At 38.9% G+C, this 17,990-nt stretch overlaps 1 protein-coding gene across 1 annotated transcript in view; it reads left to right on the top strand.

Annotated features, from left to right (window-relative positions):
• LOC114360075 (homeobox protein Hmx) overlaps positions 1–16,331 on the top strand; it is a 33,951-nt gene extending 17,620 nt beyond the window's left edge. Inside the window, exons 3-4 of the mRNA XM_028314632.1 lie at positions 7,867–7,973; positions 15,116–16,331. Of these exons, the coding sequence (XP_028170433.1) occupies positions 7,867–7,973; positions 15,116–15,759 (751 nt within the window). The 3' untranslated portion in view covers positions 15,760–16,331. The remainder of the gene's footprint in view (positions 1–7,866; positions 7,974–15,115) is intronic.
• Positions 16,332–17,990: the final 1,659 nt, after the last annotated feature.

Here is a 17,990-nt window from a genome sequence, read left to right as displayed (position 1 = left end):
CCTTGCCCTTTCAATGTGTCAAATCAATTTATTTGCGTAATTCGAGGTACAAAAGTATTAGTTTTCTCTGTGGAAAGTTTGGTTATTGAACTTATTGGGAAATATATTTTTAAAAGATCTTTAAGAAGTGCCTACGAGGTACTCGTAGGTAGGTCGGATGTATTTTTATTTTATTTTATTTTATTGTTAGGAAAACAAACAGCATTCTATAACACATATAGAGTTACCAATTAAACTTCACATTTGCCAAAATAGTTTTCACAAATAGTTTATACATAGGTATCGTTTTTAAAAATTGAGTAAACAGATACAGAAAAAGAAAACAATTTTTTTAGATTCTATGTTAAATATACTATGACTTGGCAATTAATGTAAACTCGAAATATCACATCGTTGTTAAAACAATAAATAGTTAGGTAATTACTGTTTTAACAACGACCTAAATTTGTTTGGTTTTAGGCTGAAAATATCTAAGTGACAGTATTTGGAGTTATACAATTTCATTGATCTTAGAATAAATCGGTTCATCGCATAATTAGTACGGCAAGAAGAAATGGCAAATGTATCGCATGACCTCATGTTCGCTCTCGGACATCGCAACAAAACCTTACTCAAAAGGTAGGGCGAGTCAACATAGCCATTAACAACTTTGTACAATAAAAGTTGATCGCAGTGTTCTCTTCGCAAAGCAAGAGACACAACGCTGTCAGCGTCAAAGTCTCCTCGAAATTATAGTATAAACGTCGTTTTCGTTATTAGCAGTTAATTTTCGAGATATTCTCCATAGCAAGGGTTCCCTTCCCCCTATTTCGCCATAGGCAACGTGCCTTTTGGTAACCACATAACAATATTTACATACCTACTTGAGTGAAGAAGATTTAATAGGATGAGTTATTGGATGATTTGAATGAAATCCGTCCTTTTTTTTGTATGAGACTTTCCGAGTAGATTACTCGTGTGTGCTGTGAGATCATTCGTCAAACAAAACTAAACTTGGGCTGGGTTGCACCATCTCACTTTAACTTTTAACTCAAAAGTCTGCCAAACTCCATACAAAAAGCACCGGTTATTGTTATATTTACTGTCAAAATTAGATGGTGCAACTCAGCCTTACTTACGCGTTATAACGCGGAAATCTACACCACAAAAAAAATTTTTGAATTTGAGGTGGACCGACGATCTGGTGAAGGTCGCGGGAAGTACCTGAATGCGGGCGGCGTCGGACCGGTCGTAGTGGAAATCCTTGGGGGAGGCCTTTGTCCAGCAGTGGACGTCATTTGGCTGAAATACATAATAAACAACTTTAATGCAAAATATATATTTTAAGAGATATTCATAGATGCAATTTAAAATGAAAAATTAAGAAAATTAAACATAAACTAAGGAACGTTTTCTTCTCAAACTTTTCTATTTATTATCCTACTAATATTATAAATGCGAAAGTTTGGATGTCTGGATGGATGTTTGTTACTCTTTCACGCAAAAACTACTGAACGGATTTTGATGAAACTTTACTGTATTATACTTTATAACCCAGCTAAAAGCTAGTTAAAAATAATGCTAACCTCTATTACTATGAAAGAAACTACATAATGTAAGACTTCAATTATAATATTTAATTAGTAACCATACCGCAACAAACAAAAAATTTCATTTCTCCAACCCATCATCACAGGACATTAAATATATCAAGTTACTCCAAAATTTAACAGGAAAGAATTCTATAAGTACCGCTAATCGGTCCATTATTTTTCTCAAGTTACGCCAAAGGTCCCCGCCCAAGCCAGCCGATAGGGCGGGCGGCGCCCCTCTAATATGGGACCGCTTGTTTGGCGGGTGAGATGGCTTGAGATTTTATTAGCTTAATAATGTTTATTAATGGATGGTTAAGCTTATGTGTGACGTCACTTATGAGACATCATTCGTAGAATTATTTTAATTATAACTGTGAGTGAAAATAAATTAGTCAAAGATTACTTTAGTAGAACAATCTTGACTTACTTGACTTAAGGTCCTTGTCCCCTAGATAAGGCAGAGGGCGTCCACAACAGTCCTCCATCGCGTTCGGTCTTGAGCTTCGCGTTTGATCTCGCTCCAAGTCTTGCCGATTTTCTTCGCCTCGTCTGCTACAGTGCGCCGGCAAGTAGAACAATTTAAGTATAAAAATCTACTTTTGCCCTCATGCATTTCGGCCTGTCACAATAAGATACTATAAGAATACTTGTAATATAAAGCCTAGCTCACTTAGAAATATGTAATTTTCATAAAGAACTATCAAAATCGGTTCAATAGTTCCAAAGACTACTTCCTGAAAACAAACTTAAAGACTTTTGCTCCTTAAAATTTTACAATAGATAAATAAGCTTTTAATAACTTAAATTTATTTTTTCCAAGAGTGAAAATGAATTATCTCAAATACGATTTTAATGCTACATTTATGAAACTTATTCTACAAAACTACTTACTTCTATTATTTTACAATTAAAAACTTTCATGAAAAATCTAATCTTAACTTACATGTAGCCATTTTTATCAAATAAACATTAACCAAAAAAAGAACCCAAAAGAGTTGTTTATTTTCAACAACTCTCACCCCAAGTGCACCGCTAAGGAGGGGCAGGTACTTACGAGGTTTGGGTTCGAAGCCCCAATGTTGCAGGGCCCTTCAGTTGGGGCTTTGATTCCAAAGACTTAATGTTATTAACGTCTAGTGGCGGAATGAGATTATAAGAGTGTCTTTTCTTTCTTTCTTTATTCTTTTATTTTCTTTGCGCATTTTTATCCTCGAAAGAGGATCTGGGTAGAATTGGGGAGTTAAATATTCATGATTTATCCTATTAGATGTTCTACGACGGAAATGTCAACGCGATACAACGGTACGAACTGACTTACGACCACAAACATTACTATGAGGTCTCACAGTGCGCGTGGGCGCACAAAATGACACATGAACCAATCACAGAGCTCTATTCAGCGCTGTGCGTTCGATTTGCTGCGTAAGCAAGCATCGTTTGTGAATACGGGCGATAGTATCATACTGATACGTAACCGCATGCAGGGAATAACAATATACATAGTTGGTTTCATCGAGCCACATTTGTGGCTGATGTAAATTAAAAACTAATTTATTCTGTTAATAACATCAATAGATATTTATTTGAATTAATTGACTGTTTGGGGTGAGATGAACCCATTGATCTTTCACCTCATTGGCGACAGCTTTTTAACCACTACGAGTAGACACGGAAATCAATGTATCGCTTATATTTTGGAGTACAATATAATCAAGTATTGATAAGTATAGAAGGGAGTAATTTCATTGCCTTTAATTTTACCACAATCTATCATCTTAGCACCTTATTATAAAATAAATGTACCTATGTAATTGCAGAGGCCTTCAACAGAAAAATCAATTGTAAGAAAAAGTTAAGTTTCGAATGCATTTTATATTTCTACAGACATCGCCCTGTAACATAAAAACAGTTCCGGTCCCAATTGAAATATATCTGTACAAGTTAAACCCATTTAGCGGAGTGCAGCTGTACCAGTCCATTAAAAACGGATCGTACAATTCCCCGCGCCATAGTACCGCTAAGGAGGCTAGTGTCATAACGACAAAGCCTTCCCAGATGCTTTTAAGCGGCTATCCCTATCTGGACCAACAAAAGGCTCCCGCGTCGCTTGCACAACAACGGATACAAGTAAACACTTAGCGCAGCCATTATTAGCAATAGAAGTGTCGCCGACGCGTCGCAGCAAAAAGACGAAGCGACGAGCGAGCATCGATTTTTATACCCTCACAGGGGGGCGGGGTCAGGAGGCGACCAATCAGAGCGCGGCGAGCCGACCAATCACGTGGCTTCCTCCCTTTCAGGAAGAAGCGCCATGTAATGGAATTTGGTTTTGGAAATTTGCGCGACGGGATTAACCGTCCAGTGCAGATTGGTGGTGCCTTTTTATATCGATTTTCCTTTACTTCAAGCGTAATTAGGAGGTTAGCGATATGCCGAGTTTAAACTTTTTGAGTCGTGCGTTCTTTGTTAAGTTGGCAACAATGTAATTGTGTGGAATGAGTTCTGTTGGGATCTTTTGTGGTTTTCATAAGTCTTGATACGTGAATACGGAGTATTTTTAGACTGAATATTGTGTACGAGTATTTACTGATTTGGCAAAAGCCGTCGGCGGATTAAAATTTGAATGTAGTCGTCAGTCACAAATATTAGAAAGCAATTCGAATTATTTTAACCTTGTCAGCTTTACAGTCCATATATTACTACAAGAAGTTTCGGAATGATTTTGTTCCTACAACACCCATTTTTATTTCGACTTAAGAAATAAATATGAAACGAGTAGAATCGAAAGGAAAACACAATCAACTTAGATTTATTGTGAACAAATCGAATAAGATCGATAGTAAATTCATCCGAAAGCCGTAAACTGCTCGATAGAAGCTTCCCCAAGGATAGACATACAAAATATTCAACCTGAAAAATATGTTACATACAGTTGGCTTAGCTTGACTGTGGAAATCGAACTCGTAATAATAAGTAACTGAGACAATCAAAACTACCCGCATTTTGCTTCAACCGCCTCACAAATATTTATTCCCAGCTCTCCCGAACAACTAGCTAAATAAAAAACACTCAATCGCATACATTGGCTCCGCTCCCGGCTTCGGCTGTCGCCGCGAAACCGCCATTGTTCGGGTATCGATAAAAATAAATAGTGCCTCTATCTGAATAGGCTGCGGTAGGGCGGGGATATGTCGATAGTTTTATCGAGGATTTAAATGAGCTTGAATTTTCGAGTTTAATTCCAACCGCGTTTGTGGTTTGTTCAAATGAGCAACTTCAACGCACTGACCTTTCTCTTCGTTCTTTTTATTCTTGATGTTTTAGTTGAAGTTCGTAAGTTAGGCGTAGAATACAGTTCTAACCAGTTATTAATCTAGTAGTCTAGTCCGGAACTAGGCAGAGCTTGAGTTAACTTTTTTTTTATGCATAACAAGGCAGGTAGGTATTTGACCACAATCGCACCTGATGTTAAGTGGGATGCAGTCTAGGATGGTACATATCTGCCCTGCAAGTGCCTATTCACTCTCGCCTTGAAAACGCCCGGATTCTAGTCTTCGGGAAAGACAGCAGCAATTACTTATAGTTTTATTTTTTTAGAGAAATAACAGAAAATCTAGACCGGTCGTTATGGAAATCCTTAGGGGAGAGGCCTTTGTCCAGCAGTGGATATCGTCGAAGAAAAAATTTAAAGCCAATTGATCTCACCTTTAAAATGTACAAAACTCGCTGTCGTAGCATTTTACTGCGTAGGCGCTTGACTACGAATCGTCTACGAAGATGCTACAGATGCTACGGACTGACTACACTCGTAGGCGTTCGTAGTAAGCGATCATCTAAAAAGTTTTAAATGATTTTTGTTAAGAAAAAGTTTGTTTATTTTAAGTAATTTTGGTGTAAAAAATTACTAATATTATCCTAATTCATTCATTCAAGTAATGGTTGTGATAGGTGTAGGCTCATCACAATAGATCAACGATGATTGAACTAGTCGACTTATTTCGTGTCAAAACCTTTATAATCCGGGCCTTTTCAGGAGGAGAGTGAATAGGCAGGATATGTACCATCGTAGACTGCATCTCACTTAACACCAGGTGCGATTGCGGTCACATACCTGCCTTATTATGTACTAGCGGCCGCCCGCGACTTCGTACGCGTGGATCCCGTTTTACCCCCTTCACCTATCTTACGCGGTTTACATTTTTTCATACAAATGCTTTTTCCGGCTAACTCCCGTTCCCGTGGGAATTTTGCAATATCCTGTTGTAACTAAGCTTTAAGTTTATTAAGATACCTGCATGCCAAATTTCAAGCGTCTAACTTAAGCGGTTTAGATTTTTCATACAAAAGGATTTTCCCGCTAATTCCCGTTCCAATGGGAATTTCGGGAATTCCTTTCTTAGTGCACCTCTGCGGTACCTAAGCTACGTCCCTTCCAAATTTCAAGTGCTTACGTTAAGCCGTTTAGGCTGTGCGTAGATATGTCACTAAGTCAGTCAGTTTCTCCTTTTATATTTAGAAAGAATAGAAGATAAAAACTTAGTTAAATGTTTTTAATTACCGTCACCTGTCCGTTATCGATCGATAGCACATCACTAGCCACAAGCGACGCTCCCAAGAGCGTAGTGCTGCAATCCCCTTTGCCAAACAATCGATATTGATACCGATCGGGGTAAGTGTGGAAGCCTGTTTTTCCCAACAAATTGATTTATCACTGTTTTGTTGGGACTGCTTGGATATAAATCGTGCACTTAGGTTAACACTACTTTGGAGTTTGGATATAGTTGGTCTATGTGATTGCAATGAGCGGTTTTTGAACAAATGAAAAGACGTGTGTGACTGCTTTCATATTTTGTAGTTACAAATCTTTTAAATACACTTTTAAATAAGCTGTAGTTACCATCTTTCAAGTACTCGTATACTTTTTACAATCTGCAAGCATATTTATTTAAAACCTTCATGCACATAAATCACGGTACAAAAGGAGGACTTAATGCTATTCGGCATTCTCCTCCAGTCAACTTTGCGGCCAAACTGAGAATAGAGCAGTAATTCGGATGACTACACATGTCATGGAGCTGGTTTTATTATCTAAGGATGATCTAATAAATGAAAGCCTGTTTTTCCCAACAAATTGATTTATCACTGTTTTGCTGGGACTGCTCGGGTATAAATCGTGCACTTAGGCTAACACTACTTCGGAGTTTGGATAAAGTTGGTTTTTGTGATTGCAATTGGTGGATTTTGGACAAAATTATAAGGTGTTTATTTTTGGTTGAACTAGTAATGTTTCCATATTTCATCCGTCTCCATCTTATATCTCACTTTGGAAGAAAGACACTTTTGGGTTTAAGGCCTCAGCCTCGAACTTAGCGGGCAGCGGGGCGGCGGCGGCGGCGGCGCGGGAGCGGGGCGGGCAACGCAGACCCGTTCTCGAAACAAGCGGGCAGCTCGCGCGGCGCTTTAGCGGCGAAGTGTTGTGTTCGGGGTTGTGTTGTCAAGATATTTGTTTTTATTCGCAAACGAAATGTCTGAACAACGGCGACAATTTTATTTCGATTCAAATTTATTCCTAACGCTCGATTTATTGTGGGCAAAAGAAGGAGTGCGCTGCCCGCTCGTTACCCGCTCCCTCGCCCCTGCCCGCTCGTTGCCCGCTCCGGCGCCGCTGCCGCGCCGCTGTTTTCGCTGCCCGCTAAGTTCGAGGCTGAGGCCTAAGGAGTTACATTTAAATATTTATATAATAATGAGGCATAATTTATTTAGCTGATTTTACTAAAATAGTTTTTACTTTTTCTTAATTTAATTAAGTTTAGGAAGGCACTGGATGCAGGCCACTACCAACCGAGCGATGTGGAATTCATTAGAGGAGGCCTGTGTCCAGCAGTGGACGTTCTGTGACTGAAATGATGATGATGATGATGAAGTTCTTGTCACTTAAAGATGTTTTGTGTGATAATGAATAAAACACCCGTATTCACAAACATTCCTATGAGGTATCACAGTGCGCGTGGACGCACAGGATCCCAAAAACCTATTCATAGACAACACTTAAGTGGCGGAGTGCCATGCGTACGACTTCGCATAGCATTGCTGCTTCACTTAAGCAAGCATCGTTTGTGAATACGGGTGTTAGAATCGGTGATCCTTTGCGCCCATTTATTTTAAAAATTGGCATGCTTATCGAAACATCTGCCACACACATCCGCTCGCCATGCCACTCTTGACCTCTCCGGGCACCAAACCTGGAACTCTCCAACTTGTAACACCAGTCAACCCAAATATTTTGTTGCAGGTTGGGCCTAATATCGCAGTGGAGCGCGCTGGCCGGCCGGTACGGGGGTTTGGTTCCCGCGCCGTGGTACTGGCAGCGGCCGCAGGAGAGAATCTCGCCCCCCAGAGGTATGTAGAAAGAAAGATGTTAATTTGGTACTATGGTCTGGTCTGTGAGCACGTAGAATTTTGTCCAATGACCCCAAGCTACCCATCCTTATCGCTCGCGCGTAATTATATTACTGTCGCGACTGTGCGACGCGCGCCCGCAGTGAGTGAGCGAGCGCGACAGCAACATAATTACGTGCGAGCGACAAGGATGGGCAGCTTGGGGTCACTGGACAGGATTCTACATGCTCACGGACCAGGCTTTAGACACACATTATTACAATATTTTTACCCGACTACGGCAAAGCAAAAGGAGGGTTAATAAGGAGGTTATTATTATTATAGTTGTTGCAATGAGGGTTTCCGCGATTGAAATTGAATGAATGAATGAATGAATGAATTTTTGACATGACATTGACAGATATGTCAAAATCCACCAATCATGCAGCATTTGAACCTCGCGTCTACGTATTGCCATCTGGCGGATTTTTCAATTGCGAAAACCCTCATTCACGAAGGCGAGTGAGCTTTACATGTGTGGTGGCTCGCTCCGTTTTTCAAAAGTTTTGACAGACATTACACTATCGTTATGTGCATGTACACGTACGCACACAAGTAAAGCTCACTCGCCTTCGTGAGTTGCAAGAACTATAATAAAAAACATCGTTTGCAGTCAAAAGTGACTTTGTGAAAGAGACAAAACCACTTTTGACTGAAAAATCAGTCAAATCGATAAAATAGCGTGTCTAGGCACGCATCCTAGGCCTACCGGTAAGCTTGTGACACAAGTGGATAGGTAGTCCAGCGGCGGCATTTTGTCGAATATTTGTTTTAATACCCCAAAATCTTTATACTTTCAAAAAGTATTGTGTGTGTACCTATAGCTGCGTATTCTCAAACACCCTGTACAAAGTTACGCGCGCGTTACGGAATCGAATCGGACGCAACACATGTCGCAGGATTACGCACCGGTATGGCCGCGGCTCGCGTTACCGTGATTCGACGGTGTCGGGTTCGCGCTTCGGCGCTAAGCGCGAAAGATGGGGCTTTGGAGTGTCTATGGCGCCACTGACTGTGGGATGACATTTGAAAATAGAACAATTTCAAAATGATGTGATTTGAAAATTATAGTTCCAAAATACTGAACTGTCCTATGCATGACATTGACAGTGGGGCGCCACTGTCAATACCGGATCGCTGGTTCCGATTTTTGCCATGTTGGAAACCATATAGTTGAACGATGGTAGCGCCCCCCTGTCATTGAGTTTGGCGGGACAGTTCAGCGTGGGTCATCTTTAGAAGTTTTTTTTATTTATGTGCGACAGCTTAGAGCTGGAGCTGGCTTTGGAGCGTTTATGATGGCGCCACTGTTGTCATTTGAAAATAGAACTTTTCGGAATTGATGTTGTTTGAAAACAGAAACTTTTTTTTCATCTAGGTGCGAAAACTGGAGCTTTGTAACGTTTAAATTACGTTACATGGCGCCACTGTAGAGGGATGGAAAATGTTAATTGAAAATAGAACATAAGAAATAACATGAACTTAGAAACTTTTTGCCTCTCTTGGAGTCTAAGCCTTTCATTAAAAGCCAGCATTCAAATGGCCGATAGATGTCATAGTTAAGTCATTGAAGTTAATTTACACTAACTTAAGCTAATCTCTGAACTCAATTTAACTTTGCTGTGTTTTGGTCATATTCAAAGGCCTGATTTTCATTACGTTAAGTTGTTAAATTATCTGGGGGCACGGCAGTGCCCCCACCAAGTCGAGCAAAAAAGTGGCACGGCCGTACCATCCTTTTCTCGAAGCAATTCAGGCCATTTTCAACCGCCTGTAACTTCGTTGTGGATAAAACTAGAAGGCTGAATTTTCATTAGCTATGCAGGCATTGTAAAGACACGGTATATTTAAAATTTCATTCAATTTGAACCAGTAGTTTAAGAATTATAACGGGTCAAAGTTACTTAATTTTGTCACTCACTGACTCACTGACTGACTCACCGATCATCAAAATTCTAAGGCACTTCTAGCAGACCTAGAAGCTTCAAATTTGGAATATAAGTAGTGTTTGGTGTATGAATCAAGGAAAAACTAAAATATTTGGGGGCACGGTAGTGCAACCGCCAAGTCGAGTAAAATTTTTCAATTTCGGTCCAGTTTTCTAGATACATAACTGCTGTCTACAAAATACAAAAAGAAATGAGATCCCATCAAAAACAATACTTGTCAAAAAAAACCAAGTCTCGCAACTCAGTTGTTCTACGGTAAAAAGTTGTGAGATCCATGTAATACCAAGTCCAGGCCAGGAAATCTTTAACGTTTTACATAAATATATTGACTTGGCCATCGCATGAAAACACGTGTAAATTAAAATATTATTTAGTGCGATGGCCAAGTCAATAATTTATGTAAAACGTTAGAGATTTCCTGGCCTGGACTTGGTATTACATGGATCTCACAACTTTTTATCGTAGAACAACTGAGTTGCGAGACTTGGTTTTTTTGACAAGTATTGTTTTTGATGGGATTGAGATATTCTAGTACAATTAACTAGTCGTAAGCATCTAATTGGAAGCCTAATGCTCTAACTCTAAGATAAACAAAATATAGAGTCTATACACACACTTTCTCTGACAAAAATGTCATAACTGATTAAGCATTCTTCTAACTTCTTAAACTTCAATATTAATAGCACGCTTGAACTCAGTCGAAAAACATTACGTCACAGTGCAACGGACCCGAACAAAGCCCGTTGCCCACCTCGCCATAACACACATGGCTAAACAAGCAATCGTCATCACTCCAGCCCCGTTTTAATTTTCCAAAACCCATCTTTCCAAACAAAGAGCACGCCATTTCACACGGCCTAAACCGACCAAACAATACTTTTCTACCATCCACCCGCGATTATTCGCGTGTAGCAACACTGCGCACCGCAGAAATGTCAAACGTATATGCATCTCTCTCTGACCCATTGTAAGGATGTCGTGTGTCTTCGCGCCAAAACGTGTTGCCAGTTTGGAGTCGTTTTTAATTTTCGAATGCGGTTTTCCTTTTGGCATTGTTTTTTTAAATGTAATGACTTCAGCCAGTACTTTGTTAAGTTGGAGTTACCGCAATAATTGATGAACTACATCGATGATTGATTGTTTTTTTAACTATTTACCTGTACTGCGCTCAAACGCTTATTGTTATTAGTCACTTTAGAAGTATTTTTTTGGTCGCGATTTTCTTGCTGTAAGTCCTGTACCTAATATTATTGCTCATCTTAGTTTTTATAACCTACTTCAAAAGCGTTTTAAGAACTTATCATCCAATAATATCAAGTTCCAAGAAGTGTCAGGTATTAAGTATTTGATCATTTACCACTTACTTAGGGCCTGAAGGCCAAGGCACTTAAGTTACTCGTGTCTCCAATCCTTTTATATAATCGAACGAAGCGCTACGCAATATATTACAAAATGCATATTCGTGCAAACTTCTAAACTACTTATCTACTAAGCGTTTGTGTAAACAGCAAACGAGCAGTAACAAAGGATTACCTACTTGGCTTCTAAAATCAATTGGAATCACACGACTGACCAGTCGACTAGACCTCCCATACATAACAAACCAAACTTCACCCCAGCTCAAGTTATACTGGGCCACTAGACACGCGTGAACTCGAAAATGAAATCAGTGCAATCTAGATTGAGCTTTATGGCGAAAGGGGTAAGGTCCTTCGGAAAGATTACGCAACTTTTGATTGTAGTGATTCATGCAATGCATCGATGACACGGTTTGAGCTCATGTTCCATTCAACTTTGAATATCGAACGGTATTTATTCCTTTTTTTCTATCGCTTACAGTTTTTTTCATAATCTTGCATGAGCATTGCCAGTATTATTTTTATTATTTTCGAAGTGAAACAATTAACTACTTTAAATTAGAATATTTTTTTCATGTTAGAAAATTAAAAAGACCCGATAGGTAGGTATTTAATTTATTAACAATAACACAGAGATCTTTTTGATGAGTTGTAACTTTATTTCTCAGATTTTTTTTAGAAAATTCTAAACTCTACCTTGATATTTTCGTAACATTTATTGAATCAATTCATATCAAATCAACATTGTTTGCAAGATAGAGCTTACCAAAACACGTCTATCACAAAATTGTTTAATCCAACTATTTCGAACTCGAACTGTCCAACCAAATGTCACATACCGATACGTAATTGGACTAATCCGTGGATTAGTTTAAAGAGGAATCCGTCAAATTGCCCAACGGCAGGCGTCGCGACGCGTAATTGGATCGCGACGAATTCACACGAGCCCAACTGAATGCTAATCCGTGATTTGTTTTGCCGATGCTTGCTGATGAACGCGGACACGTCTTTGAGAAGTGACGTGACGCTGATTTGTTGGTTTTAGATTTTTAAAATGGAACAACAGTGGCTTTACACAAACTTTAGCCTGAATCTAGAATTTTGTCCAATGAACCCAAGCCTACGTCACAAAATATAACAGAAGACAAACTCCATACTAAACGCGCTCGAGCCACGCACACATAGACACCGCTCGAGCAAGACTGTCTTGGACGAATGCGAGCGCGACGTGGCGCGACAGACAGACGTTCGCCACACGTTCCCTGTGGTTCGCTTGAGTCACGCGCCGGTCAACCGCCTGTGATATTATTTTGTTTTGCGCAATTGACGAAAATGAGTGAACAGAAAAAGTCGTATTTTAATTGTTCGGTATTTGGTTGCTTAAACTCATCATTAACACGTTGAGTGCGAAACCAGGTCTATAGACCTTGTGCACGTCTCGCTTACCGTGCGGCTAAGAAAATTATAGTCTTCCTTGTCGTGCGAAAGGCATAACTTCAATTGGGTCCGGTGTAGGAAAGTGATGAATATTTTTCTATGATGTATTCTTAAAATAGAATCCAATGATGTACCTACCTTAATACCAGGTTTTTAGACCTGGTACCGCACGGAAGTAATAAAATGTCTTCACAATGCGAAACCAGGTCGAAGCACCTTGTACCCTGCGCACCTGGTACCGCACCCCACGCTAGCTTCGTGCAGCCAGTGTTGCCTCGCATTCGTAAGAAACGCACATGTCGACATGGCGTCAAGAGAAACAAACAAAATCAAAACTGCAAATTGATTATAATTTAATTTGCTACACGATTTATTGCTAATTTAAATAATGTTTTTCGTGACAAACATTTGAAGTTGCAACTTAATGTTATTAAATATGTTTTCTTTAAATAAAGCTTATTTAAGTATTTATGCACGTATATATTATTTGTAAAATATTTAGACTAAATTATTAAAACATCTTTGTTTGTTACTTTTTTAAATTTTTATTATAACTTAATTTAAACTATCGATATNAATTATTAGATAACTAGCTTTTGCCCGCGGCTTCACCCGCGTGAAATTTAGTTTGTCACAGATCGTCATAAATTATAGCCTATATATTATTCAGGGTTATAAACAATAATACTGTAAAGTTACATCAAAATCCGTTCAGTAGTGATCGCGTGAAAGAGCAACAAACATCCAGACATCCAAACTTTCGCATTTATAATATTAGTTGGATAATAGTGTCAACCACTCAACTAAATACTACTTCCTTCTCGTGTATTTGTTTGCAAACTATTACTATAATAACGTACTAAATATAAATAAGTATACGTGGATATCTGTTATTGTCTTTCTTGCATAGTATTAAGAGTTACATTTTTCTATCATAACGAAATAAACGCAACACATGACAAGACAACCCTAGCGCGACGGCCGAGCGTGCGAGCGAGAGAGGTATGCAAAGCGAGTTACATAAATGAGTTTACCTTCTGTTATATTTTGTGCCTACGTGCTCACGAACAAGGCTTTAGAAAGGAAGTCATGTGACATTTAGACACTAGGTAGTCACGTGACGCTGATTTGTTGCTTTTAGATTTTGAAAATGGAACAACAGTGGCTTTACACAGACTAGAAAGGAAGTCACGTGCCATTTAGACACTAGGAAGTCACGTGATGCTGATTTTGTTGCTTTTTGATTTTGAAAATGGAACAACAGTGGCTTTACACAAACTAGAAAGGAAGTCACGTGACATTTAGACACTAGGTAGTCACGTGACGTTGATTTTGTTGCTCATTGATCTTGAAAATGGAACGCAACAGTGACTCGAATATTACATACCTAGAGAAAGAAAGTCGCGCGATATTTAGACACTAGGAATTCACGTGACGCTGATTTTATTGCTTTTTATTTTGAAAATCAAAATAATAGAATACAACAGTGATAATGCATGGACTCGACTAGGAAGTCACGTGATGTTGATTTTATTGTTATTTGATAGTAAATTTGGTAGGATGTCGACTGCTGGACTATTTCTGGTAAATCAAAGGTGTTGGACAACTGTAGTGAAACCACCCCTAAGCGCTTATATGCGCATGTTATATACAGCAGAGGTCGTGGGTTCGAGTCCCACTGGAAGCAAAATATGTGTGAAGAACTGGAGTCATCCGATTGCACAGTTTTGTTGCAAAATCGCACACTGCTGCCCTTGTACAAACGACGCATATTTATTATTATTTCCATGTAAACACTGTGATGCCTTCTGTAGTTGTAAAAGGCTATTTTTCAACAAATTGTAGAGTCATGTGTGCTGTTGACTGTACTATAAATCAACCAGCAAATTCAATCTGTTTTCTATTAAGCTGCTGAATTAAATTAACTGAATCCCGATCGACGCCATAATCCGCTTAATTCGGTTTATTCTAATGCTCGGTGACTAAACACGGCCTTGCTTATAAAGCTAAAACCACACGTTCGTTACATAAAGCAATTAGCTTATTTATTAATATTACGAGCATAATACTCGTAAAATGTTTACGTAACGGGTTATGTTTATACATAATAAGGTAAAATTAAGATTTCAAAGAAAATAGAGCGGATAGTAACAAGCTTAAATTATCCTCGAAAGAGACATGAAACTTAAATAAAATAGTAGTACTTTGGAAAGTTTTACATACGACATGAAAAATCTTTCTAAGTAATACTACTACTTGCGACAACTTAACAAATCTAAAGTTTCTGACCGTTAAATAGGTAGGGTTTCAACGTCAAATATTGACACTTTTTCTAACAAAATCCTTTCTATTGTTGCAGAGGATTCAACAACCAACGAGGAAGGCTCAGCTGGAGGCTCCCCGCGCCCGCGCAGCCCCCCGCGGGCGCCCACGCCCCCCTCCCCCTCCCGCTCGTCCCCCCGCTCCCCTCGCCTCCACCCCGCGCTCTACCCGCAACAACAAGACCCCCAAGACTCCGACCCCGACGTCGACGAAAGCGACGACTTCGACAAAGACGAAAAAAGAGACCACACCGCCAACCTCGGCAAAAGAAAGAAAAAAACCAGAACGGTCTTCTCCCGATCCCAAGTGTTCCAACTCGAATCCACTTTCGATATGAAGAGATATCTTAGCAGCTCAGAACGGGCCGGTCTAGCTGCCAGCTTGCATCTCACAGAAACACAAGTCAAAATCTGGTTTCAGAACAGAAGGAACAAGTGGAAAAGACAACTTGCTGCTGAATTAGAAGCGGCGAACATGGCTCACGCCGCGCAACGACTTGTCCGAGTCCCAATTTTATATCACGAATCGCGACCGACGTCTATGCCCCACACTCCATTACCTATTCATCCGCAATTTTCGAACGAACCCGGAGTCTACTTCCAGCCCCAAGCCCCGCAGCAGCTGCAGCCGCTGCCAGCGTCTCCAGTCACCTCCCGAGCGCCGCTGTCCAGTCTAGTGTAGTGTTCGCTTGAAGCCGCTCGCCGGAACGACAGCGGTGCGGACGGACAATTTTGAATTTGAATTTAGAACGGACTAGTCATGTCGATGTGTCAAAAAGCTAATCGTTCAAAGAGGTGCGACAAGTAGCAGACTTTTCAAATGTTTGAAAATGGAACTACAAACTTTTTTTGAAAAATAAAAATAAGGTGGTGTCTTCCTTGACGTTTGGTTCGTAACTTTATCTCTGTTTTTAAAAAAGAGTTTTGAGTTGCAAAAATAAGAATAATATTGCTTTTTCAAACTTGTCGCACTGTAATTTTTGTAATTTATATTTAAGTGTTAATTAAGGCCTAGTGATAACGACCTAGTACATTTATTTATTAGAGAATACAATAGCTATGGAGGATAATCTAAATTCAAATAAATGTAACGTACAAAAATCATCGTCATTCCATGTTGTATATAGTTTTGTAAATAAGAATGTTTTACGGATTCCATGTATTTATTCAGTGGTAAGTATATAGATAATTTTGTACATAGTTATTAAAAAGAACTGACTAATAGCTTCTTTCTTTAAAGATTTTACTTGAATTTCTTGTTATGTGAAAAAAGTTTTTCTCGGTTTGCCCAATAAAAGCAATAAAATAGTAAAAGATTAATTACTATTTTGTATTTTTCCTAATACTCTAAAACAATATTTACTTATTTCTATAAGTTACTTAGGCTTGTTTCTTTTTCATATCATAGTATTAAATTGTTACCAAAACCAAAATATTTTTAACGTTAACCGAAAAAGTATATGAACACCAAAGACGATAAAATAATTTTAATTCAGTGTTGCCTGTTCTACCAATAGATTGTAAAAATGTGTTGCCATGTTGCTTCGATGTAATTCTGTAATATTGCTAGCCTAATAAATGAATAATGCTTAATTCTAAATATTAATGTTATTTATTGATAGTAGTTGGATGATCTTCGTCATATGCATTGTAATATTATGAGTCTGCTGGGATAAGGCGAGAAATAAAAGAAATATGCAATATACACTGCATTTTATTTTTCATCATCATCATCTCAGCCATAGGACGTCCACTGCTGAACAAAGGCCTCCCCCAATGCTTTCCATGTTGCCCGGTTGGTAGCGGCCTGCGTCCAGCGCCTTCCTGCTACCTTTATGATTTCGTTGGTCCACTTTGTGGGTGGACGTCTCACGCTGCGTTTTCCGGTACGCGGCCTCCACTCCAGAACTTTGCTGCCCCAACGGCCGTCAGTTCTGCGTACTATGTACATTTTATTTTTACCTGACTGAAAAGATACTTGAAACTTTTCATAAATTGCTAGTTAGAGAAAAACAGTTAAAATTAATAAACGGTTAGGCGGAGTTTCACCAACTTATTTTAACCGTAACTACGACAACAACCGGAGTTTTTTGTATGGAGTATTACAGATTTTTGACGTTTGTTAAAGTTGACGTAAGATGGTACAACTTAGCCTTAATCTAAATACACGGATCTTTTAAGCATTTTCTAATGATTATTAACACTTCAATTCTTAGCTTTAACTAGCTTTCCGCCCGCGGCTTCGCCCGCGTGGAATTTTGTCTGTCACAGAAAAACTTTATCGCGCGCGTCCCTGTTTCAAAAACCGGGATAAAAACTATCCTATGTTCTTTCCCGGGACTCAAACTATCTCTATGCCAAATTTCATCAAAATCGGTTGCGAGGTTTAAGCGGGAAAGCGTAACAGACAGACAGACAGACAGACAGACAGACAGACAGACAGACAGACAGACAGACAGAGTTACTTTCGCATTTATAATATTAGTTGGGATTATTTTTTTCAACAATAACAATCATTATCTTTTTCTAACTTAAGTTTTACTTAAATTACAGTATAGAAAAGAAATAAAAAGTTATGAATGAAACAACTATAAATTAGATTTTTTTTTCAGTGTTAATATTGAAATTGTACATGACTGGTCACTTATAAAGAAGTCACAGCGAAAAAAGTCCTGGACCAAAATAAAAAAAAAGTAATAAAATTTCAAAAAAAGGCCGTCCATCCATAATGAGTTTCTAATGTAACACGGGCCAGTCGCGTGCCAATATTTAACAACGTTTACAGATAACATCGTTAGGGTGCTAGGTCTGGGGTTCGAGCCCGAGTGTAGTCACGAAGGTGATAGTAAGTCATCCAATTAGATAGATAGATTCACGTTATTTATTGTTTTGAAGTTATCATTTTTAAGTTGG

Source organism: Ostrinia furnacalis, unplaced genomic scaffold, assembly GCF_004193835.3.
Source record: "Ostrinia furnacalis isolate ACB-3 unplaced genomic scaffold, ASM419383v2 OfSCF4876, whole genome shotgun sequence".
In the NCBI taxonomy this organism is placed as follows: Eukaryota; Metazoa; Arthropoda; class Insecta; order Lepidoptera; family Crambidae; genus Ostrinia; species Ostrinia furnacalis.
Note: the sequence above shows the minus strand (reverse complement) of the source record. Positions and strands in the feature narration are given on the sequence as shown.